Source organism: Bos indicus x Bos taurus, chromosome 12, assembly GCF_003369695.1.
Source record: "Bos indicus x Bos taurus breed Angus x Brahman F1 hybrid chromosome 12, Bos_hybrid_MaternalHap_v2.0, whole genome shotgun sequence".
NCBI classification, from domain to species: Eukaryota; Metazoa; Chordata; class Mammalia; order Artiodactyla; family Bovidae; genus Bos; species Bos indicus x Bos taurus.
The window spans coordinates 14203425-14228525 of record NC_040087.1 but is presented as its reverse complement, the minus strand read 5'-3'; the positions used below and the strand labels follow the sequence as shown (position 1 = coordinate 14228525).

General features: G+C 45.5%; 1 protein-coding gene across 1 annotated transcript in view; it reads left to right on the top strand.

Moving 5' to 3' along the window:
- Positions 1-21959, top strand: part of SMIM2 (small integral membrane protein 2) — an 83966-nt gene extending 62007 nt beyond the window's left edge. Inside the window, 3 exon segments of the mRNA XM_027557054.1 lie at positions 21634-21664; positions 21667-21811; positions 21814-21959. Of these exon segments, the coding sequence (XP_027412855.1) occupies positions 21634-21664; positions 21667-21811; positions 21814-21959 (322 nt within the window).
- Positions 21960-25101: the final 3142 nt, after the last annotated feature.

Below are 25101 nucleotides of genomic sequence, written 5' to 3'. Positions count from 1 at the left end.
TGAAAGCTCAGTGCAGAAGGTGAAAATTTATCTCGGTCTTGAAGGATAAGGTACAGTTGAACAGGCTGAAGATGACAGACTAGTATTTTCAAGGGCAAGGTCACTCAGAAGGGCAATGCGCAATTGGAAATAATAAGCTCCAAGCCAATCGAAACACAGGGCAACAAGAAGCCACTGCTAACAAAATCACAAAGGTTTTCATGTCTTCTCTGCTTTAACATGAGTTTCATGTCTGGAGATTATTCTGTAGGCCAGCAGTCCCCGATATTCACTCTTAAGAACTTTTTTATACTTCCTTTCCAGTGGATCATAACTTCAGAGATTTCTTTTCAGAACTTCCCCAATCCTACAGCTCAGTTCAGTTCAGTCATTCAGTCATGTCCAACTCGACTCTTTGTGACCTTATGGACTTCAGCATGCCAGGCTTCCCTGTGTATCACCAACTCCTGGAGCTTACTCAAACTCATGTCCATCAAGTCAGTGATGCCATCCAACCATCTCATCCTCTGTCATCCCCTTCTCCTCCCACCTTCAATCTTTCTCAGCTTTAGGGTCTTTTCCAATGAGTCAGTTCTTTGCATCAGGTGGTCAAAGTATTGAAGTTTCAGCTTCAACATCAGTCCTTCCAATGAATATTCAGGACTGATTTCCTTTAGGATGGACTAGTTGGATCTCCTTGCAGTCCAGGAGACTCTCAAGAGTCTTCTCCAACACCACAGTTCAAAAGCATCAATTCTTCAGCGCTTAGCTTTCTGTATGGTCTGACTACTGGAAAAACCATAGCTTTGACTAGATGGACCTTTGTCGGCAAAGTAATGTCTCTGCTTTTTAATATGCTATCTAGGTTGATCATAACTTTTCTTCCAAAGAACAAGCGTTTTTTAATTTCATGGCTGGAGTCACCATTTGCAGTGATTTTGGAGCCCAAGAAAATAGATTCTGTTTCCATTGTTTCCCCATCTGTTTGCCATGAAGTGGTGGAAACCCGTATGCCATGATCTTAATTTTCTGAATGTTGAGCTTTAAGCCAATTTTTTCACTCTTCTCCTTCACTTTCATCAAGAGGCTTTTTAGTTCGTCTTCGCTTTCTGCTATAAGGTTGGTTTCATCTGCATATCTGAGGTTATAGATATTTCTCCCAGCAATCTTGATTCCAGCTTGTGCTTCATCCAGCATGGCATTTTGCATGATGTACTCTGCAAAGAAGTTAAATAAGCAGGGTGACAATATACAGACTTGATGTACTCCTTTCCCAATTTGGAACCAGTCTGTTGTTCTGTGTTCAGTTCTAACTGTTGCTTCTTGACCTGCATACAGGTTTCTCAGGAGGCAGGTTAGGTGGTCTTGTATTCCCATCTCTTGAAGAATTTTCCACAGTTTGTTGTTATCAACACAGTCAAAGGCTTTGGCGTAGTCAATAAAGCAGAAGTAATGTTTTTCTGGAACTCTCTTGCTTTTTTGATGATCCAACGGATGTTGGCGATTTGATCTCTGGTGTCTCTGCCTTTTCTAAAACCAGCTTGAACATCTGGAAGTTCACGGTTCACGTACTGCTGAAGCCTGGCTTGGAGAATTTTGAGCATTACTTTGCTAGCGTGTGAGATAAGAGCCATGAAAGAGTTGGACACGACTGAGTGACTGAACTCAACTGAACTGAACTGAGATGAGTGCAACTGTGTGGTAGTTTGAGCATTCTTTGGCATTGCCTTTCTTTGGGATTGGAATGAAAATAGTCCTGTGGCCACTGCTGAGTTTTCCAAATTTGCTGGCATATTGAGTGCAGCACTTTCACAGCATTGTCTTTCAGGATTTGAAATAGCTCAACTGGAATTCCATCACCTCCACTAGCTTTGTTCATAGTGATGCTTCCTAAGGCCCACTTGACTTCACATTCCAGGATGTGGAATGAGCTCTAGATGAGTGATCACACCATCATGATTTTCTGGGTCATGAAGATCTTTTTTGATAGTTCTTCTGTGTATTCTTGTCACCTCTTCTTAATATCTTCTGCTTCTGTTAGGTCCATACCATTTCTGTCCTTTATTGAGCCCATCTTTGCATGAAATGTTCCCTTGGTGTCTCTAATTTTCTTGAAGAGATCTCTAGTCTTTCCCATTCCATTGTTTTCCTCTATTTCTTTTCACTGATCACTGAGGAAGGCTTTTTTTTTTTTTCTTTTTTTTTATCTCTCCTTGCTATTCTTTGGAACTCTGATAGAAAGTAAATAATTTGTTTCCTATTTCAAAAAAAGTCATCTAACCTCCGTGACATTTAGCAGATAACATGAGATAAAGGGACTTCCCTGGCCATCCAGGGGTTAAAACTTCACCTACCAAGGCAAGGGTGTAGGTTTGATCACTGGTTGGGCAGCTAAGATCCCACATGCCTCCAGGCCAAAAACCAAAACATAAAATAGAAGCAATACTATAACAAATCCAACAAGGACTTTAAAAATGGTCCACATCAAAAAACAATCTAAAAAGAAAAACAGAAAACAAAAACTGAGTTGATAATATACCATTCAGGAGAACAGGCACTTTCTTATGCAAAGAGCTATATGATGGGTCGTGTTGGTCATATATAGAACATTCGTTGCTGCCGTAGATAAGACCACCAAATCTCATTGTTTTAAGACACAGGGGTTATTCTGCTCAAGTGAGGGCCAGTGCATGTAAAAGCTGTGTCTACACTATACAATAGCCTCCCTTCATGTAACAGTAAAGCCACTGAGAACATTGTCTCCCAAGGTCCCTGCATCAGGGGAAGACAGAGCCCAGAGGAGGCATCCTGTCTCAGCCTGTAGGTTGAGCCTGTAGGTGACCTTGTTACTTGTAGTCACCATTTACTGGATAACACTAGTCACACGCCAAGACACAGCATTAGTATTCTGGGTTTCTTAGTGGCTCGGTGGTAAAGAATCCACCTGACGGTGCAGGAGACACAAGTTTGATTCCTGGGTTGAGAAGATCCCCCATCAAAGGAAATGGCAAACACTCGAGTATTCTTGCCTGGGAAATCCCATAGACAGAGGAGCCTGGCTGGCTACAGTCCATGGAACCCTAAAGAGTCAGACACCACTTAGCGACTAAACAACAAGTCACATGCCCCAATCTAACCACAGGGGAGGGTAGAAGGCGTGGGAGTGAGCCATTTGCTCATCATTAACGGCCTCTGCCATGTGTCATGCATGTGTGAGTTTGCTCCTGGGTCTGTGGAGCTCAGAGGAACCTCCGGTTGAGAACCACAGCCATGGCAATAGGAAACAGGGGAGTACAGCATTGGTTTCTTTCTCAGAAAGCTCTCACAGGTGGGAGTTCAGTGAATGGACTCCAGTAAGTAGACTGGAGACAGGAAGACCAGTTTAGGAGGATGAGGGCCTGGCCCAAAGCAAGGGGTGGAGCTAGGGAATGGGTTCTAAAAATAGTCTCAGGGTAAGATTCCTCTGAGTTGGGGCCAGATATGATGCCTGAGGGAGTCGGAGGTGTCAGCATTGGTTCTCGGGCTTCTAGCCTGGGTGAGTCAGAGGCACCACAACAGCCGTGGCGTGAGTCAGATGGGAAGTCGGGCCAGGGAGGCAGGATCCCCTTCTCCAAGGTTGCAGCATAATGGTTGCCAGTCATCCCCTTTTGCCTGCTGACCTAGTCATTTGTCCTACCCCTTCCCCACCCAAGAAAACACCAGGTTTGAGTCATCAGAGTTAGGGCAGGTGTGGCCGAAAATTTCAGACTCCAGCCCAGGAAGTGAAGCCTTCCCAGCTCTTCCCATCCTTGCTTAGGTGCTCCCTTACGTGTTTGGGCCAAACAGCACTTAAAGCCACCACTACGGGGGACTTCCTTGGTGGTCAGCAGTTAAGACTCCGTGTTTCCACTGCAGGTGGTGCTGGTTCGATTCCTGGTCAGGAAATTAAGATCTCACATGTCCTATGGCACGGCCAACACATTAAAAAAGAAAAACAAAACAAACAAAAAACACAACTACTGCCATCGCTCAGTGCTCCTTCGTCTATACTTTTCCTTCATCAGATATTTTCCCTTCCAGATGCTTCTCGGTTACTCCAACCGACTTTGCCAATTTGTACCAAGAATTATAGCTCCCTGTTCATCACTCTGCAGACATTGTAATCAAATATACCATGCACTTCTTGTCCAGCCTGTCCTGTCTCCCGCTGGACAGTGACTTCCTCCATGGAGGAATCACACCTTCCCAATTGCTGTGAATGAGCAGAAAGGGGCAAACGCCACCGCTTTCAACAATGCAGCTACACTCTTTCATAAGTTGGCCTTCTGAGGACATCAGGGCCTTGAAGGCAAAAATCTATCTGTGTTCCCCTATTTGAAGCATCACCTTCTTAGCAGAACCTACTGGAATATGGTTTCTTTAAACTTTATAAGGAGAATTGAAACAACCTCTTGAGAAGAACTGAAACTACATTTAGGGAAAAAACACTACGTTCTGTGTACTAAAAATCTGTTCTGTCTACTCAATACCATGAACTACCAATGAGTAAGGGGCTATTATCTGGAGAAGGAAATGGCAACCCACTCCAATATTCTTGCCTGGAGAATCCCATGGACAGAGGAGCCTGGAGGGCTACAGTCCATGGGATCACAAACAGCTGGACACTACTGAGCGACTAGTACTACACTAAGGGGCTATTATGGTGGATAGCAGGAGAGAATGGGTTTAGCATCAGGGAGAACTTGGCATTGGGTTCTAAATTCCCTGATAGCTCAGTTGGTAAAACAATCTGCCTTCAATGCAAGAGACCCCGGTTCAATTCCTGGGTCAGGAAGATCTGCTGGCGAAGGGATAGGCTACCCACTCTTGGGCTGCCCTTAATGCTCAGCTGGTAAAGAATCTGCCGGAGAACCTGGGTTCACTCCCTGGGTTGGGAAGATCCCCTGGAGAAGGGAAAGGCTACCCACTCCAGTATTCTGGCCTGGAGAATTCCATGGACTATATAGTTCAGAGGGTCGCAAAGAGTCGGATACAACTGAGCGACTTTTACTTTCACTTTCTAATTTACTGCATGTAGAGCTTAGCTCTCTTCATCTGCAAACAAGGGGTCATAAGAAGCAAAGGCAGTGCTGTTCTACGCCTTGAGTCATGCAGAGTACACATTGCAGCTTTGCACGATAAAAGCCACTCATTAAAGAGCAGCTGATACCACACGATTACCATTCAGTTCCCATCCTATGACATTTGATGCTACAACCTGGAATGTTTCTGCTTTTTCCTTTCTTCCTTTTCTTTCTTATTTATTTTTGGCTGTCCTGAGTCTTCATCACTGAGCATGGGGTTTACTCTAGTTGCGGTGAGCGGAGACTGCTCTCTAATTGCGGCACGCAGGCTTCTCATTGTAGTGATTTCTCTTGTTGCAGAGCATGGGCTCTACAGCACAGGCTCTGTAGCTGTGGCACATGGGTTTAGTTGCCCCTTAGCAAGGGGATCTTCCTGGACCAGGGATCGGTCCCATGTCCTCTGCATTGTCAGGCGGATTCTTTGTAGAGGATCATGTCATCTGCAAACAGTGAGAGTTTTACTTCTTCTTTTCCAATTTGGATTCCTTTTATTTCTTTTTCTGCTCTGATTACTGTGGCAAAACTTCCAAAACTATGTTGAAAAGTAATGGTGAAAGTGGGCACCCTTGTCTTGTTCCTGACTTTAGGGGAAATGCTTTCAATTTTTCACGATTGAGGATAATGTTTGCTGTGGTTTGTCATATATAGCTTTTATTATGTTGAGGTATGTTCCTTCTATTCCTTCTTTCTGGAGAGTTTTTATCATAAATGGATGTTGAATTTTGTCAAAGGCTTTTGCTTAGTCTATGGCCATACCACCCTGAACGCGCCGGATCTCATCTGATCTCGGAAGTCAGGCAGATTCTTAACCACCGCGTCATCAGGGGAAGTCTCCTCAGCCTTTTTTCTTGTCTAGGTCCCCTTTGCATTTTATCTTCCTGATCTTGGGTCATTCACTGAGCCTCATTCATGTATCACACAGAACCTTGCTGGGCTCATCCCTTCTTAGTCCTACTAATAGTATTAATTGTGAAAGGCGGTCAGTATTTTGTTTGCTTAAAAGTTGAACATAAAGTACTGAGTTTGCCTCCCCTGCTTTTATAAAGAGACCCTGAACTATGGAAGTTTCCATTTGCTGTTCTATGGGACCATGCAAAGGCCACTGGACTTGCTTCTGATTCTCTGAGAGCTGCCTGGGAGTATCATCTTGTGGTCAGAGAAGGCAAGCCAGCCCCGATGCTCCTTCTGCCAGAAGTTCAAGAGGTCTCCTGTCCTTTCTGCTTGAGATGATTATACTGCTCAGAAGTTAATTACTCTGGGATCTGACCATTGTCTGACCATGAGTTTTCCCTACTCGCTGCAGAAGCTGGGGTTCGAAACTGCACTGTTGTTGCCTGACCGTGGGTTTGCTAGTCAAGCATGTCTCACCACCTGTGTGTGTGGTGGCAGCAAGTGCAAGGCTATGTGTACTCTGGGAAGTACTTTCTGTTTGACATGTCTGATGCATTCCTGGTGTAGTTTGAGAGTTCAAAGCCACTTCACGTAACTCTTTTTTTTTTTGCAATGTGGGCTCAGTAGTTGCAGCACCTAGGATTAGCTGTCCTGTGGCATGTGGGATCTTAGTTCCCATCAAGGGATCAAACCCACATCCGCTGCATTGGAAGACAGATTATTAACCACTGGACCATCAGGGAAATCCCTCCACGTAGCCTTTTGAGGAAAGGAGTTGTAAGAATACACCCAAACAAACAAACAAACAAAAACATATGAAATGGCATATTTTTCCATCTGGGCCTGCATTGAGTGTTAGGGCATCTTTAGGGTATCAGAGTGTTGGGGTTTCCTTCTACCTTTTGCAAATGTTTGACCAGAGCACGGAGGTAACCAAGGTGAAAATAAAGGGAAGAGGTTATAGCTTGGAAGAGGTCCTATGGCTGGAGAACGTAAGAGTGCATGGTAGAGGGGGAAGGAGTGGAAACATGCTGTTCTCTACTCAGCTGTGTTTCCCCCAAATCCATATGTTGGGGTCCTGACCCCTGAGAAGGTGACTATGTCTGGAGACAGTGTCTTTGAAGAGCTGTTGCTTAGTCACCAAGTCATGTCTGACTCTTTTGCGACCACATGGACTGTAGCCCTCCAGGCTCCTCTGTCCATGAGATTTCCCAGGCAAGAATACTGGAGTGGGTTGCCATTTCCTCCGCCAGGGGAATCTTCCCAATCCAGATGGGATTGAATCCGTGCCTCCTGCATTGGCAGGCAGATTCTTTACCACTGAGCCACCTGAGAAGTGCCCTTTAAAGAGTTAATCAAGTTAACATGAGGTCACTAGAGTGGGCCCTAACACAATATGACTGTTGTCCTTGTAAGAAGAGGTCAGGACGCAGACACACATAGAGGGTAGACTACGTGAAGACGTGAGGAGGAGAAGACGGTCATCTACAAGCCAAGAAGGAAGGGCTCCAAAGACGGCAACTCTGCTGACACCTTGGGCTCGGTCTTCCAGCTTTCAAAACTGTGAAAAAAGATATTTCTATTGTTTTATCCACCTAAGCTTGTCCTACTAGAAACAGCTGCATGCATGCTAAGCAGCTTCAGTCATATCTGACTCTTATGGAGTCAGAAAAGAGTAGCCCACCCAGAAGAGACCTATGAACCATAGCCGGCCAGGCCTCTCTGTCCTTGGGATTCTCCAAGCAAGAGTACTAGAGTGGGTTACCATGCCCCTCTCCTGGGATCTTCCTGACCCGGGGATTGAACGTGCATCTCTTAAGTCTTTTACATTAGCAAGCAGGCTGTTTACCACTAGCACCACCTGGGAAACCCCCTAGAAATGGATAGGTTTGCCTTATTCATGCAGAGCAACAAATGAACATTTCACAAGTAAGGAAGTTTAGGAAAGCTGGGATAAATATTACATATCTCTAAAATATTGTGTATAGGTATGTTGGTATTTAAAGTTGCCCTATACCTCTTACTCCTGAAATGCTTGTTCAAGTTTAAATTGTTCAAGATCTTGGGGTCAATCTCGTTCAGAATCATACTCAAAACGCCTCCATTTAAAAGGACATTAAATGGGTAATATTCAAACTCTTCTATCTGGGTATTTCTAAAAACAAGTAAGAAGAGGTAGATCCAGGGACTTGTCTGGTGGTTCAGTGGCTCAGGATCCACCTGCCAGTGAAGGGGACAGTGTTTTAACCCCTGGTCTTGAAAGATCCCACGTGCCAGGAGGCAACTAAGCCCGAGGGCCATAACGACTGAAGCTGTGACCCACAACCAGAGAGTCTGTGCAACGCAACCAAAGATCCCGCATGGATTGTCCCTTTAAAACCACACACCCAGGGGCCAGGGTTTGGGTGGGAGGCTCTTGCCAACCAGCCCTGTGGAAGCTTCTTGTTCCTGCTTCACTGCCTTGCAGGGTATACCAACAACAGACTAGTAAAATTCAGGGTTTGCAAGAGGGCTGTATATATGCTGATGACTCAGTTGGTTTACACTTATAACAGAAGCTCATATAATCTAAAATAAAGCTGCCTGTGTTAAAAAAAAAATAGATCCCACATGGCACGGGGATATCCCGTGTGCCACAACTGAGACCTGACACAGCCAGATAAATAAAGGATATATATATATATATATTTTAGGAGTAGATGCAGCAGTGAATTAGCCTGCACCAGGAGCCTGGAGTAACCTGATTTTTTTTAAAGTCAGGTTTATTAAGATGTAATTTACATAAAGTAAAATTCATCCTTTTAAATTGTAGAGCTAATTACATTTTTACAAGTATATATAGTCATGTACAAAAAGATCTTCACGACCCAGATAATCACGATGGTGTGATCACTCACCTAGAGCCAGACATCCTGGAATGTGAAGTCAAGTAGGCCTTAGAAAGCATCACTATGAAGAAAGCTAGTGGAGGTGATGGAATTCCAGTTGAGCTATTTCAAATCCTGAAAGATGATGCTGTGAAAGTGCTGCACTCAATATGCCAGCAAATTTGGAAAACTCAGCAGTGGCCACAGGACTGGAAAAGGGCAGTTTTCATTCCAATCCCAAAGAAAGGCAATGCCAAAGAATGTTCAAACTACCACACAATTGCACTCATCTCACACGCTAGTAAAGTAATGCTCAAAATTCTCCAAGCCAGGCCTCAGCAATATGTGAACTGTGAACTTCCTGATGTTCAAGCTGGTTTTAGAAAAGGCAGAGGAACCAGAGATCAAATTGCCAACATCTGCTGGATCATCAAAAAAGCAAGAGAGTTCCAGAAAAACATCTATTTCTGCTTTATTGACTATGCCAAAGCCTTTGACTGTGTGGATCATAATAAACTGTGGAAAATTCTGAAAGAGATGGGCATACCAGACCACCTGACCTGCCTCTTGAGAAACTTATATGCAGGTCAGGAAGCAACAGTTAGAACCGGACATGGAACAGCAGACTGGTTCCAAATAGGAAAAGGAGTACATCAGGGCTGTATATTGTCACCCTGCTTATTTAACTTCTATGCAGAGTACATCATGAGAAATGCTGGACTGGAAGAAGCACAAGCTGGAATCAAGATTGCCGGGAGAAGTATCAATAACCTCAGATATGCAGATGACACCACCCTTATGGCAGAAAGTGATGAGGAACTAAAAAGCCTCTTGATGAAAGTGAAAGAGGAGAGTGAAAAAGTTGGCTTAAAGCTCAACATTCAGAAAACGAAGATCATGTCATCTGGTCCTATCACTTCATGGGAAATAGATGGGGAAACAGTGGAAACTGTCAGACTTTATTTTTTGGGGCTCCAAAATCACTACAGATGGTGATTGCAGCCATGAAATTAAAAGATGCTTACTCCTTGGAAGGAAAGTTATGACCAACCTAGATAGCATATTCAAAAGCAGAGATATTACTTTGCCAACAAAGGTCCATCTAGTCAAGGCTATGGTTTTTCCAGTGATCATGTACGGATGTGAGAGTTGGACTGTGAAGAAAGCTGAGAGCTGAAGAATTGATGCTTTTGAACTGTGGTGTTGGAGAAGACTCTTGAGAGTCCCTTGGACTGCAAGGAGATCCAACCAGTCCATTCTAAAGGAGATCAGTCCTGGGTGTTCACTGGAAGGACTGATGTTGAAGCTGAAACTCCAATACTTTGGCCACCTGATGTGAAGAGTTGACTCATTGGAAAAGACCCTGATGCTGGGAGGGATTGGGGGCAGGAGGAGAAGGGGACGACAGAGGATGAGATGGCTGGATGTCATCACCGACTCGATGGACATGAGTTTGGATAAACTCTGGGAATTGGTGATGGACAGGGGGGCCTGGCGTGCATGGGGTCGCAAAGAGTCGGACACGACTGAGCAACTGAACTGAAGTGAACCATCATCACAATCAAGATATAGAACATTTTCATCATCCCCAGATTTCCTTGTGTACCACTGCAATTTCCTTCCTCCGCTCCTAGCTCCTGGCAAGCACTGAAACGAATTTTATGCTTATAATCTTCTCTTTTTTAGAATGTCATGTAAGTGGATTCACATGTCTGGCCTCTTTCATTATTCTGGCCTATTTCATTATTCAATATTCCAATATTTAGGTTCTAAAATTTATTTGAATTTTATATTCAAAACTGATATACATGATATATACACATTTAACACATATATTTAAAATGCTGAATAATATATCCACATTTGTTTTAATACTGGGAAACATTTAAACCTACCTACACAGCTAGATTCCTTAAATGTGACCTGATAATAATTAGATAAAGTGAATACCCCATGAAGATGCCCCATTTTCTAATTTAAAAAATATCAGTTAATTATAAAGATGTTGGGTTACAAGAGACCTCCAAGAAAGTTCAAAGAGGTATTCATTAAATACTGAAAAAGTATGGAACAGGGAATAATGAGAGACAGCCTCCTCCCCTTCTGTCAGAGGCTGAGATCAGAAATGCCTTCTTGGGGTTTGAGAGAGAACACTTTTTATAGGTAAAATCATTGGAAAAAACTTTAATAAGAAAGATATCCAGTGGGCTTCCCTGGTGGTCCAGTGGTTAAGAATCTACCTTCCCATGCTGGGGACGCAGGTTTGATCTTCGGTCGGGGAACTAAGATCCCCTGTGCCAGGAGCAGCTAAGCCCCACGCACCATAGCTACTCAGCCCATGCACTCTGGAGCCCATTCACCACAACCAGAGGGGAGCCCACACACTGGAGCAAAGGGCCTCCAGCCCACAACTTAGATCCTGCGTGCTGCAACTGAGATGCCGCCATGCAGCCAAAAACAAAGCAATTAAATAACTTTTTAAAAAAGAAAGATATAGAAGCAGGCCACCTGATAATCTCAATAGTGATGTATCATTGAAACGTGCTGACACCCTAGAGTTCACCACTGCATGAACAGAAGTCGCTGTGGATGTGGGGTCCCTGCTCCCCACATCCAGAGGCTTTTCTGGTTGGTTGTTTCCCTGGGCCATGATGCATTTGTAGAACATGCTTGAGATCTGTCTTTAGATTTCTGATCAGAAAAAAGATCTTGTGCAGGGGTTCCCCTGGTGGTCTAGTGGTTAATAATCTGCCTGCCAACACAGAGGTCATGGGTTCAATCCTTGGTCTGGGAAGATCATACCTGCAGAGGGCTAACTAAGCCAGAGTACCACAATGACTGAAGCCCGAGCACCTAGAGCCTGTGCTCTGCAATAAGAGAAGCCCTTGCATCGCAATGAAGAGTAGCACCCGCTGGCTACAAATAAAGTCCATATGCAATAAAGACCAAGTACAGCTCCAAATAAAAATTAATTAATTGTTTTTAAAAAGAAATAGTTCTTGTGTTAAAAATAAAAGGTTCTTTTAATGCAAGGTCTAGGCTTTGGATAAGATCAACGCAGAGAAAGAGGAGAGGAAGAGGCTCCCACTCGGTCAGCTAGACAGTGTACTTTCTGGGCTGTCTTTCCATACTCTCCTTACTGAATTCTTCAAGATCCCACTCAAATATTTCCTCTTTTGTGCCCCCATCATGACCTGACCCCTAACGCAAGGCAGAATTGGACCTCTTATAACACTTGCACATAGAGTTACCACATTTTATGACAATTTGGTTTTTTTAAATATTTTATGTATATATATCATACGTGATCTGCCTGCAATGTGGGAAACCTGGGTTCACTCCCTGGGTTGGGAAGATTCCCCTGGAGGAGGACATAGCAACCTACTCCAGTATTCTTGCCTGGAGAATTCTTATGGACAGAGGAGCCTGGTGGGCTACAGTCCATGGGGTCGCAACAAGTCGGACACGACTGAGCAGCAAAGCACAGCACATATCACGTGCTATGTCCTAACCCTTTATCCGTAGATCCTGACATTAAACCAAATGCTTGCCCCTTACAATATATGATGTGCCACATGAAACAGACCTACCTCAATTAGACTTTGGAGAACCAAGCACTGGACTGTGCAGATGAAGAGCTAGTCTCCATTTTAATTTGTGTATCAGGCTTCATGTTTCCTACCAGTTTGCCAAGCTTTTGACCTAGATTCCTTCTCTGAGCCTATTTGCTTGGTCCAAGTGCAAACATAATTCCTGCTCTGACCCAGATCCACTGCTCCTACTTGTTTCAGCTCACCAGGGTCTCCTGCTTTGGGCTCATCTATGAAACCTGATGTGTGACTAAGGCAACCCTGGGGAAGAGCCAGGTGGGGCAGGCTGGCACTGCGAGGTCCCAGGGTGACATCCAACTCTCCTGGATGTCTGCAAGGCCACTGGGTGGGCCAACTGGAGTACACTTTCACGGGCTCCAGTATACACCATGCTGCCTGCAGCGAATCCTGAGGTAGGGAGCAGGTGCAGATGGGGGCCAGAGTGGAGCCTGGAAGGAGCTGATTGGTCGGTCAGGATGTCTTGCTTGCCCCTCTGTCTGTTAACATCCCACGAAAGAGGTCTGGATGAGACTAGAATAAGTGTGTAGGGGAAAGGAAAAGCAGATATATGTAGGTTCTAGCAAGGTTAAGGGATGAATTCTGTTTAGAACCAATTGCATGGGCATGTGTGCATTCTCAGTCACTTCATTCATGTCTGACTCTTTGCAAGCCCATGTGCTGTAGCCCCCCAGGCTCCTCTGTCCATGGGAGTCTCCAGGCAAGAATGCTGGAGTGGGTTGCCATGACCTTCTCTAGGGGATCTTCCCAACCCAGGGATCGAACCCAGGTCTCTGATGTCTCCTGCATTGGCAGGTGAGTTCTTTACCACTAGCACCATCTGTGAAAGAGTTAGAACCCATTAGGGCTTTTTTATTTCTCCTAGTGGGTTGACAAGGCTGCCCCCAAAGATATATCTATGTCCTAACTCCTGTGAATTTGAACCTATTTGGAGAAAATTGTCTTTGCAGATATAATTAGGTTAAGGATCTCAGGATGAGGTCTTCCAGAATTTAGGGTGAATCTTAAGTCCTATGACAGGTGTCCTTAATAGACATGGGTAGAGGAGGACTTGTGACAGAGATGCAGAGAGGGAGAAGGCCACATGAAGATGAATACAGAGACTGGAGTGATGCTGCCACAAGCCAAGGAATGCCTGGAGTCACCAGAAGGTGGAAGAGGCACAGAATTCTCTCCCAGAGTTTTCAGAGGGAGATGGCCCTGCCAGTACCTTGGTTTCAGACTTCTGATTCCAGAGCTGTAAGAGAACAACTTTCTATTGTGTTAAGCCACCACGTGCGGGGTACTTTGTACAGCAGTCCAGGAAAATTAACACACTCCTCCTTTGTTCACTTATGAGAGAAATAGACATGCATTTGAATGTTTAGGTCTATGAGGAAGGTTTTCAGAGCATTAAGGAAAGAAGACAAAGCATAAGGAAGAGACTGGCTCAGAATCACACAGAAAAAACTTCTTTTCTCCCCCAAACATCAGTAGAGACCCAAAGCATCCATTGGAAGAAAGTTTCTATTATTCCATTAAGTTCACCCTAAGAAAGTATTGAGTTGGCCAAAATGTTTGTTCAGGTCTTTCCATTACATCTTATGAAAAGCCCAAATGAACTTTTTGGCCAACCCAATTATCTTCCACTTACAAAGGAAGTGATGATAATAGAAATATTAATAATAATTACAGGGAGTATGCCATATGTTAGGCACTAAATCAAGTGTTCTGCATATATCCTTTTTTTTTTTTTTCTGGTGAGGCTCGGGATAATTAGGTATACCTTTACATTGTACTTAGGGCTTCCCTGGTGGCTCAGTGATAAAGAATCTGCCTGTCCATGCAGGAGACACAGCCTCTATCCCTGGGTAGGGAAGATCCCCTGGAAAAGGAAATGGCAACTCACTCCAGTATTCCTGTCTGGGAAATCCCATGGAGAGAAGAACCTGGAAGGTGACAGTCCATAGGGTCAAAAGAAGTCAGACACAACTGAGTGACTAACACTTTTACTTTACATTGTACTTACTATATGCCAAGCTCTGTTCTAAGAATTTTACAATTATTAACTCATTCAGTCCTCATAATAACCCTGTGAAGGAGAAATTATTTCCATCTTACAGATGAGAAAAACCAAGGCCCAGAGGGAAAGTGTAGGAGCTAGAATTCAAATCCAGAAGTCTTGCCCCAAAGATTCTGCCCTTACCTAAAATTACCCGATGGCCATAGGTAAAGGAATAGCAGGTTCATTTGACCCAAATCCCATGTATATTCCATAGACTATACTGTATCTTAAGAAAAAGTGTGGAATCCCATTGTGAACAGTGGTCCTGTCCACATGACCAGCCCTGTCTGCCCTCTCAGTTACAGGTTCTGAAGCCAGAAAGGAATTCCTCCCTGTTGCTTACGTAATCCTGAGCACAACAGCCAATGTAGATGGAAGCTGAGACCTTCCTCCAGGCAGAGACTGGCACTGCCTTCAAGGGCCAGTCTCTGGGAGATTGGAGGAGAGCTCTAGCCACCTCCCCCCATCCCCCTCCCCCATGCTGTCCTGGCCATGTTTACCCAGTTGTGTAACTGAAAATTGTACTGTTTCAACAAATATTTACCAGGCATTTACTGCATGGTCTGCAGTGTGGCAGATGGGATAAAGGCCAAGACCTAGGCAAAGCATGCACGGTCTCCAACTCAGAATGACAGGTGCCGTCAAGGGAAAATAATAGTAACAGCCAATATTTGCAGAGTATTTGTTATGCTCTGGTCATTATATTGGGTTGCCCAGAAAGTTCGTTTGGGCTTTCCTATACGATGTTACAGAATATCCAAAAGAACTTCCTGGTCAATCTAATACAATCCTGGACTTCCCAGGTGGCTCAGTGGTAACAAATCCGCCTGCAATGTTGGAGGCCTGGGTTTGATCCCTGGGTGGGGAAGATCCCCTGGAGAAGGAAATGGCAACCCACTCCAGTGTTCTGACCTGGGAAATCCCATGGACAGGGGAGCCTGGTGGGCTACAGTCCATGGAGTAGCAAAGAGTAGGACAAGACTTAGCAACTAAATAACAGCAACAGGGGAGAGTATGGTCGGGTTCCGGAGGCGGTTATCTCTTTAAGCCTCTCAATTTTTCTCCGCTTGAGAGGCTATTTCATGGTCCAGGCATGAGGAAACAGTAGCTTGGGAGACACAGCAGTAAGGAAGAGACGTGGGGAGATTTGGTGTGAGGAGCCTCAGATCTTGGTGATGTTTTTATTTAGAGATTAGGAACAAGAAAGGGAGAACAAAGGGTCAAAGACAGGCACTGGGGGCTTCCCTAGTGGCTCAGTGGTAAAGAATCCAACTACCAATGCAGAAGACACAGGTTCAATCCCCGATCTAGGAAGATCCCGTGCACCACACCTATTGAGCCCGTGGTTTAGAGCCAGAAAGTCACAACTACTGAGCCCACGTGCTACAACTATTGAAGCCCAGGCACCTAGAGTCCATGCTCTGCAACAAGAGGAGCCACTGCAATGAGAAGCCCACGCCCTGCAACTAGAGAGCATCCCCTGCTTGAAACAGCCAGAGAAAGCCGGAGCAGCACCGAAGACCCAGCACAACCAAAGGAAAAAAAAAAAAAAGATGGGCGTGGGAGTTCTTCACACTTCTTGTAGTGATATCTGCACACCCTGCAGTTTTATCTTCAGCAGCTTAATGAAGAAAGTGTTAGCTGCTGTGTGTCCAACTGTTTGTGATCCCATGGACTCTTAGCAAGCCCACTAGGCTCCTCTGTCCATGGGATTCTCCAGGCAAGAATACTGGAGTGGGTTGCCATTCCCTTCTCCAGGGGATCTTCAGACCCAGGGATTGAACCCAGGTCTCCTCCATTGATGGCAGATTTCTTAATTGTGAACCACCAGGGAAGCCCACTTTCTTTCTCTTTCACTATAGTTTCATTTAAATAGAGGCAAAAGAAAAATTTAGTTCCACTCTTTGCAGTGTCAAAAAGATGATGATGAAGAAGTTATAAAAAAGAGATTAATTTTGGGGGGAAAGAGGGGTGGGGTGGAGAAGGAAATGGCAACCCACTCCAGTATTCTTGCCTGGAGAATTCCATGGACAGATGAGCCTGGTGGGCTTCAGTCCATGGGGTCCAAAGAGTCGGACACGACTGAGCGACTATCACTTGGGGGAAAATCCCCCATCTCCACTCCACACATTCTTCCCTCTAAATATTGCTCTTTAGGTTAATTGATTGGCTTTGTTGAAATAACCACATTTAGGTATTAAAGGAAATATATATTTAGAGGCTTAGGAAATTACACCAAGGGATTTTTCCATGCTTTGGGCAATGGGAAGCATAGCCACCCGGCATGCTAAATTTTGCAAAAGGAACTTTGTGGCTGGCTTCACCTTGGCCCTACCTCTTCTAAACAGAGTCAGGAGATGGCAGCAGTCGGAAATGGTCCCACTTTCCTGTTGCTCTGATTGGCTGGCTCACAGTTCACCTCATATTCTTGGCATAATGACTGTGTTGTGGGATCTGACAGTTGCGACATCTAATCTGCCTCAAAGACTTTCCTCATGTCCAGGGAGTTCCACGGGACCTCCCTTAGTCTGCTGTAAGATCTAACCACAACCTTAATTAGTAGTCTTGGGAGAACCAGAGAGACGGTCTCCCACACCATGACTGTCCACTCAGCCCTGAATGAACAATTCAGCTCTTTACAGCTAACTCCCAAACAAGTGTCAAGCCCCAAGCATGAGTAAACTAATTCTGTGCTTTGCACAACACAGCCCAGGCATGCCACTCCTATTTTGCTTCTTAGGCAGCGTTTTACACTTATTTGCAGCCTGAGTAAAACTTTCTCTGGTATCTTCTCTGACTCACAAGAGCACCAACTTAATCCACAGTAATAATAGAGTATTCTATTTAGCTGTACTTGTGGAAGAGGCAGCATCAAGGTTGCTTAGCAGCAGACATTGGTTTATTAAAAACAACTGTCTGTCTGGGAGGAAATCACCTCCTCATTTTCCTATGGATTCACGTCTTCCATGTGACTGTTAACTGAATTGCTAAAAAGAGTTTCTCTTTGGATGTGAAGGGAGTGAGGGTGGGGGGGAACTGAAGAGCAAAATGGCCAGGAAAGACTCAACATTAGAAAGAAGTTGAGATGCCTTGAAGCAATTAGGGGGACTATATTTCCCCTGTCTAAAAAGTCAGAGGACCTCAGCACAGCTGTGTGTCCCGTGCTCTGCCATCGGGTTTCAAGTGAGCTCCAGCAGGAGGAGGGAAAATCTCAGAGAGGGAGAAGGGGCAGCTCAGCGGGGACTTGAGGAAATCAAGCTAGGAAAGGATGCAGACTTGAGTTATCACCTCTGACCCCAAGGACCAGAAGTGCCAAACTCATTTTGTTGAACTTCTTAGACTAACAGTTAACAGTTACGCTCACGGGGCTGGGAAGGTATGGAAAATGGTAAAGCTACTTGTGTCAGGGGGTGGAGAGGGAGAATCATTGACGTTTATTGGACGATTGTCATGAGCTGCCACTTTTTAAAGCGCTTTTGGTACATAAAAATAATTGCTACTAGTTTAACATTGTCTTAAAAGATGAGAAACCAAGACTTTGAGAGGTTAAGTTCATGAATTTGGTACTTTGGCCACCTCATGCGAAGAGTTGACTCATTGGAAAAGACTCTGATGCTGGGAGGGATTGAGGGCAGGAGGAAAAGGGGACGACAGAGGATGAGATGGCTGAATGGCATCACCGACTCAATGGATGTAAGTTTGAGTGAACTCCAGGAGTTGGTGATGGACAGGGAGGCCTGGCGTGCTGCGATTCATGGGGTCGCAAAGAGTCGGACACGACTGAGTGACTGCACTGAACTGAACTGAACTGAAGGAGCAGGGATGGGATCTGAACCCTGACAACCAATATTCCTATCCACTTTACCAGGTAGGCCCTCAGTTATCAGATAATTGGGACCATGGTGTATATTGTGGTCCTCAACTGTCAGATCTTCCCATTTTTTCAAGCTTCTCTGAATTTATCAATGAGAAAATTCTGAATTTTTTAATTGTTGGAAATATCTTTTTAATGTTTTTGTAAAACTAATTTCAGGTTAGCAATTGAATGCAGATTGAAAGGGATCGAGGATTACTTCCTGCCCAAATTCATTAGGTCATTGCTCACACTACAGCCCCATTTACATGCTGGGGAAGCCTGTACCAAGGAAGCAGAAATGGAAACAGGAACCTACACACTCCCGTCCCATTGCAGGAAGTGCCCTTTGGGGAAGCACTGAAACATTAAATCATCAGAGGGAGTTTATTCACCTAGGCTTTGCTAATTTCACCAGAAACCTAGGGGAATTGTGGATTTTAGATTTGCAATGGAGTAGAGTCTAGACCTGTGGTTTAGACCACACTGCCATGATCCCATAGTTCAAAGAGGTCAGAGAAAGCTGTGATGCTGACTAGGATGGATCAAGTCCTAGGACACTGAGAACCAGGTAGACCCATGATAGAGACAAAGGAAGTCTCACTTCCCGTATCAGAGGAAAACTTCTCATTATGGACAGTCACCGTTTAGAAAACATTTTTATGTAGAACAACAGCTTGCAGATTGACATGCATTTGAACACAATAGTGTGGCATTTGAGCAGCCTTATGCAATCTTGGGAGGCAGGCATCAGAGTTCCTATTCTCTCCATTCTATAGATGAGAAAACTGAGCTTTCAAGTAGTTTAGGTCACAGAGCTGAGTCTTGGACTCTGTTCTCTTGAAAGTGAAAGTCGTTCAGTTGTGTCTGACTCTTTGCAACCCCAGGGACTATACAGTCCATGGAATTCTTGAGGCCAGAGTACTGGAGTGGATAGCCTTTCCATGAATCTCTGGAAACTCTACAGAGAGGGGGGGAAGGGGTGTCAGTGGGGTCTTATCACTGAGCAGCCATCTCAGAAGCTGGAGCCCTAGGCATGGAGCATTAGGGACCCCTGAAACATAGACTGGAGCAGAGGCCTGGGGTTGTGAATGCCATGAATGTTGGGGCACCAAAGAGGTACATTAAGGACTTGCCTAGTGGTCCAGTGGCTAAGACTCTGAGCTTTCAATGCTGGAGGCCCAGGGTTCAATCCCTGGTCAGGGAACTAGATACCACATGCTGCAACTAAGATGGAAGATCCTGAGTTCCACAATTAAGACCCAGAGTGGCCAAATGAAATAAATAAATACATACTTTTGAAAAAAGAGATACACTAGATTTGGGGCTTCCCTGGTGACTCAGACGCTAAAGAATCTGCCTGCAATTCAGGAGACCCAGGTTCTATCCCTGGGTGGGGAAGATCCCCTGGAGAAGGAAATGGCTATCCATTCCAGTATTCTTGTCTTGAGAATTCCATAGACAGAGGAGTCTGGCAGTCGGATCAGACAGGACTGAGCAACTAACACACTTTTCCAACACACACTAGATCTGAGGGCAATCTGTGTGTGTGCCCTCTGCTGGGGCTGTGTCCCTGTGGTCACATCTCCAATCTGATCACTGCTCGTCTCCCTCATCCTGATTATTCCCGGCTGGTGCTCTGGGATGCCATTGGAACAGAAATGATCTCAGAGTCCTGAGAGGACTCATAGTTTTCTGCTGTGTGCTACCACATGAAGCAGGATGATATTGTATCACTTTTGATGCTGTTTAGATGGCTTGTCCACTATAGATGTTTATTCCACGAGTAGACCTGTAATATATTCTTATACATCTGAATTTAATTAAGAACTTTTATCTCGCTGGCATGGGTGTGTGTTTACTGTTTCTGGCCAGTTCAGACAAAGAAGTTGGAAGACAGATTTTTGAATTGTGGGCTAATTTCCCCGATCTTTTAAACCTCGGGCCCCAGCTCTGAGATGGAGATTTATGATCTTGACAATGCTGTCTTCAACCACTCTCTGGTCACCAGGGAGAACAGAGAGCAACTGCTCCCAGGAGTCAAAGTTGTCCCCTGCAACATCACCGGGATCCTCAAGGGATTCAGAGGATGGCTTAACTTTCAATATTCAGAGGATCTGGGTGCCAGGATCACCCCAGCTTTTCTTAATCATCTCATGACTTGGGAGGGCTGGTGATGAGATTCAGCCTTCTGTACTGTGGTCCATTTCTGATGAGTTTGGTCTTTGGAGCTTCAAAGGGCATTGTGGGCTCTACTTTTTGTGTTCCAAAAGGACTCAGACCAGAAGCTCATGTATTGGGTTGGCCAATAATTTCGTTCCCACTTTTCCATTGAATCTAATAAAAAGCCCAAACGAACTTTTTGGCCAACCCAATACTATTTGTGCTGTAGTTTCTCTGTTTAGCAATACCTCATGTTTGATGCTGATACTGTTTAAAAATAATTGAAGGTTCAGGAACACTGACAATGGTTACCAAGGGCACTTCTCACAGCCCTTGCCTCTCTGCATATGTGATGGCCACATCAGCTGCACCCTTTAATCGCCTTGCAAGTGCTCACCCCAGCTGTTGGCTCAGACTTAAACATCCAGGTTAGGGAACATTGCCTCTCTGGTGCCTGCAGTAATTAGGAGACTAGGGCTCTCTTGAGATTCTGGACTTCATTTAGGGTGGAGAGTTTGGGAAGCAGGGATGAGGGGACGGCAGCATCAATCTGTCCATCTCTTCACACATCGGTCCAGTCCTCTCTTACCTAGTGATTGGGTACCGTGTGTGTGCCGTGTGCTAAGTTGGGTGCTGTGCATTCAGTGGTGAACAGAGAAGACCCCCATCTCGAGGAGCAGCTTCTGTTTCAGTAGAGCAGCCCGAGGAACTTCATCTGCTATTACTTCAGGTGTGTTCATTGCCAAGCGTCCGTAGGTGTCTAGGGACTTCATTAAAGTTTTGGACCTCAGTAAGCTCTGTATCCTCTCTGCTCCTTTGGAACCCCGCCCTTGGGTGGGCTGGGCCCTCAACGTGCCACCGTCAGCACTTTCCAGATGGGGAGGGCCTCCAATGCCTGTGTCATCCCCAGCTCTGGCCACAGAGGCTTCATCACAGAGGGAGGTTGAGCTGTGAACATGTTGCTAGGCTGTGGCTTTTTTTTTTTTTTTAATAAACGAGGCTTGGGCTTAATTTAGAAATCTGCTTTTGCTTTTTCTTTCTTTTTCCCCAGCATCATCTGGCTGTCTGGCACTGTCAGAGAATTGCATTTCTGACCCAAGTAGAGCTCCTGAGCGTATGGGGGCAGGAAAGAGTTTGGGGAGAGGACTGACGCCAGCCCAGGCTGCCTCACGGGGAGGTGGAAACACGTGGGCCTGCTATTAGCATCCTGTTCGGGTTTTGGACGAGTGTCATTTGTGACACCTACATAGTCCTCTCTTGGAACAAGAGGATTCAAAGCAGCCCTGGTGCGAGCGCCTCTTCTGCTAACCACACCCCGGCATACAGCGGAACAGAAGGCAAAGCTGCACGAAAGAGGGCCAGAGTCAGGTGCCAGAAGCAGACGACATCCAGGCTTTCAGCTCTTTGGATGCAGCTATTTCAATAAAGTCACTTTTTGTGCAGCTATTTTAACATGAGGATATTTCGATTTGACCTAAAAATTCAGCCAATAAATGTTAGTTTTTCAGCACAGGGAATATAGCCAATATTTTATAATACCTTTAAATGGAGTATAGTCAATAAAAGGTCTTCCCAGGTGGCTCATGGGTAAAGAATCTGCCTGCCAATGCAGGAGATGCAGAAGACGTGGGTTCAATCCCTGGGTTGGGAAGATCCCCCTGGAGTAGGAAATGGCAACTGATTCCAGTATTCTTGCCTGAAAAATTCCAGCAGGAATTTTTTGACAGGAAAAATTAGACAGAGAAGCCTGGCGGACTCCAATCCACAGGGTCACAAAGAGTCACTCACAAAATCTATAAAAATAATTGAATCAGTGTGTTGTACACCCGAAATTAATACAACATTGTAAATCAACTATACTTCAATAAGAAGTAAGTTTAAATAAATGATGAGTAAAATGGGCATTTTATACTCCATCGGTGAGTTTTACCCTAACCCTGAGATTTGCTCTATTGCCAGTCCTACCTCTAGGCATTAGGGTGTATGGATCTAGTACAGGTAAGGGAAAAGTGTGGTTGAAGTTCAAAGTGGGAGCAATATCAGGATCAGGTTATGGTCCAGGAAGGAGTGAATGTCAGGAATAAGGTGCCCATAAGAACTGGAAGCAGATCAGGAGTAGAGAAGCATTGAGAGGTCTCTAAAGTCAATGAAAGGGTCAATCCAACTGAAATAGAAGAGTCAGAGGTTGAGTGAGGGCTGGGGAATTGTTTAGAAACATAAAATTCTGTGAGCTTGCATTTTGGCTTGCTTGTTTTGAGGCTGTGTTAGAACAGCTGCATGAAATTGTTGGGCAAGAAAATAGTTCACTTAGGATTCAGAACAGCTCATTTTGGCTCCTCCAAGGGAAGAGTCTGACTCATAAATGTCTATGCATTTCACTCAAGGGCTTGTTTGAACCTTAATTTCTCCATATACCAGGCAGGTGATTGTGTCTACCCTTCCTCTCTCCCCACCTGTGTTCTTCCTCCAAGAGACAGAACTCAGAATGAGCCAGCAGCTCGTAAACTCCTTCGAGGCATTTGGAGAAGATGCTTGCGTAACTAGTGGGCAACTAGTCTGAATGAGTGCCCCATGAGTCAAGGGTTTCCGAGTCGGGCAAGCGTAGCCGTCCCTGCCGGGTGATTCATGTGGACACAACGATGCCTTTGGTTGGAATGTACACTGTTGGTGATGAATCTGTTCTTGCCAGTGCACAGAATTCCATCTTTATCCAGATGCTATCAGCGTGAGGCTTCCCAGGTGGCGAGTGGTAAAGAACCTGTCAGTGCAGGAGACGTAGAGACATAGGTTCCATCCCTGGGTCAGGAAGATCCCCTGGAAGAGGAAATGGCAGCCCACTCCAGTATTCTTGCCTGGGAAATCCCATGGACAGAGGAGCCTGGCAGGCTACAGTCCATAGGGTGGCAAAAAGAGTCGGCCGTGACTTAGGGATTTAACAACAAAATCAGCGTGAGGAGTGTACACACGAGCACTCAGAGATTAGATGGGGGGAAGAGTTGAAAATAATCTGACAGTTGTTCCTGCCTCTAAACCTCCACTGTACAAAGAACCATGGCAGCATGTTTATGCCCAGCCATCAACTGCCCTTGGCCAGTGAAGAAATTTTTCCAAATTCTTCTGCCGTTTGTCAAACTTGCCAAAGTCCCTGGAGGCAGATCTGGTGTAACTGAAGGTGGAGGGAAGAGAGGACTTTCTCTGCCAGGTTTCCCTAGTTCCTGTGTTGATCTTTTCACATCACACAGTGAAGCCTCACGGAGGTGGGGATGGTGTGTCCTTCCAGGATTGGCGCAAGCAGGCAGCAGGTCTGCGGCCTCAGCTGCCAGAAGCCTGACCTGGGGCCGCCACGTGGCTGGGCAGGGACCCTCCTCTGAGCCCTCAGAGTGGAGGCCAAGGGCAGGAAGAGCCCACGTGTCTCTGCATCTCGTTGACCCAGCCTCACCTCCAGGTGCTGGGCGCCCCATCCCTGCTCTAGGAGCCAAGACACCAACCATCTCCCTGGTACAGTTAATCTTCGTTTCTGCCACGAATCCATCTTTCTTTGTTACTACTCACCCTGCCCCTGGCTGCAGATTTCTGATGGATGCCTTTCTCAGGCGTTGTGTTTTGATTCTCTCCTCACATTTACTCCCAAGTGCCAAGAACAACTCTGTTCTGGCAGAAGGATGCTTTTGGCTTATAAACGAGAGGGAGCAGTAGTTTCTCTGCATGAGCATTCTTGGGATTTACGTGCAGATTAATTCTGGGCACTGTCTAGAGGCTCCTCCAGGTCTCCCCACTAAACAGCATGTTTCTGTTGCAGAGAATTACTTTGCGTTCACTGCTTGTAGCTGGAGGATGATAAGAGCTTTTCTTTCAGAGCCCAGTAGAAGGACTCAGCACCCTGTACTCCCCCAGACCTTGGCTGAGTCCACACTGAACAACAGGATGTGTATTGTTACCATGGTTACAGCTCCACACCTCGTCCCTAGTATTTGTGAGCTAAACCTTGAGACCTCTTCTGAAACCCTTGGTTTTTCCAGCCCTGGGCGGTGGGGGGAGGGGGTGTGTGTGTGTGGCATCACCCCTTGGCGCTGCCCTCCCTGAGCCACTGACAAGCCCTCTAGGATACATAGCCGGAGTCAGGTCCAACTGACGCTAGATTCTCTGTTGTCTTCGAGTCAGACTTAATGACACTTGCTAAGCACAGTAGATGCCCTTCTCGATAGTCCCCATCGTGGTTTGGGAAAAGTTGTGTTGCCTGATCTGCTGCTTTGTACAGTAATTCAGGAATTTGCTGCTGTACATAGAACTAAATTTAGAGACAGGAGGGGTCATGCCTCACCCAGGCAGTATGCAAGCCTTCCTGCCCTATCCTGTCCCCAGATGGGGGACTGCAACCTCCGAGAGTGGCCAAGTCCTAGATTTGCTCTGCCTGGATCTCCTGCAAACAAAGGCCTCATCCCGTCTAGACCAGAAGACATTCTCCCCTCCCAGAACAAGGTGCTGCCCTTGGGGGTGAGGCTGTGAGAGGTCGGCCAGCAAGACTCCCTGCCTTGGGGGCTAAAACCAAGACATGACCACAAGGCTGAACAAGAGCCACCTTAAGTATGAAGGT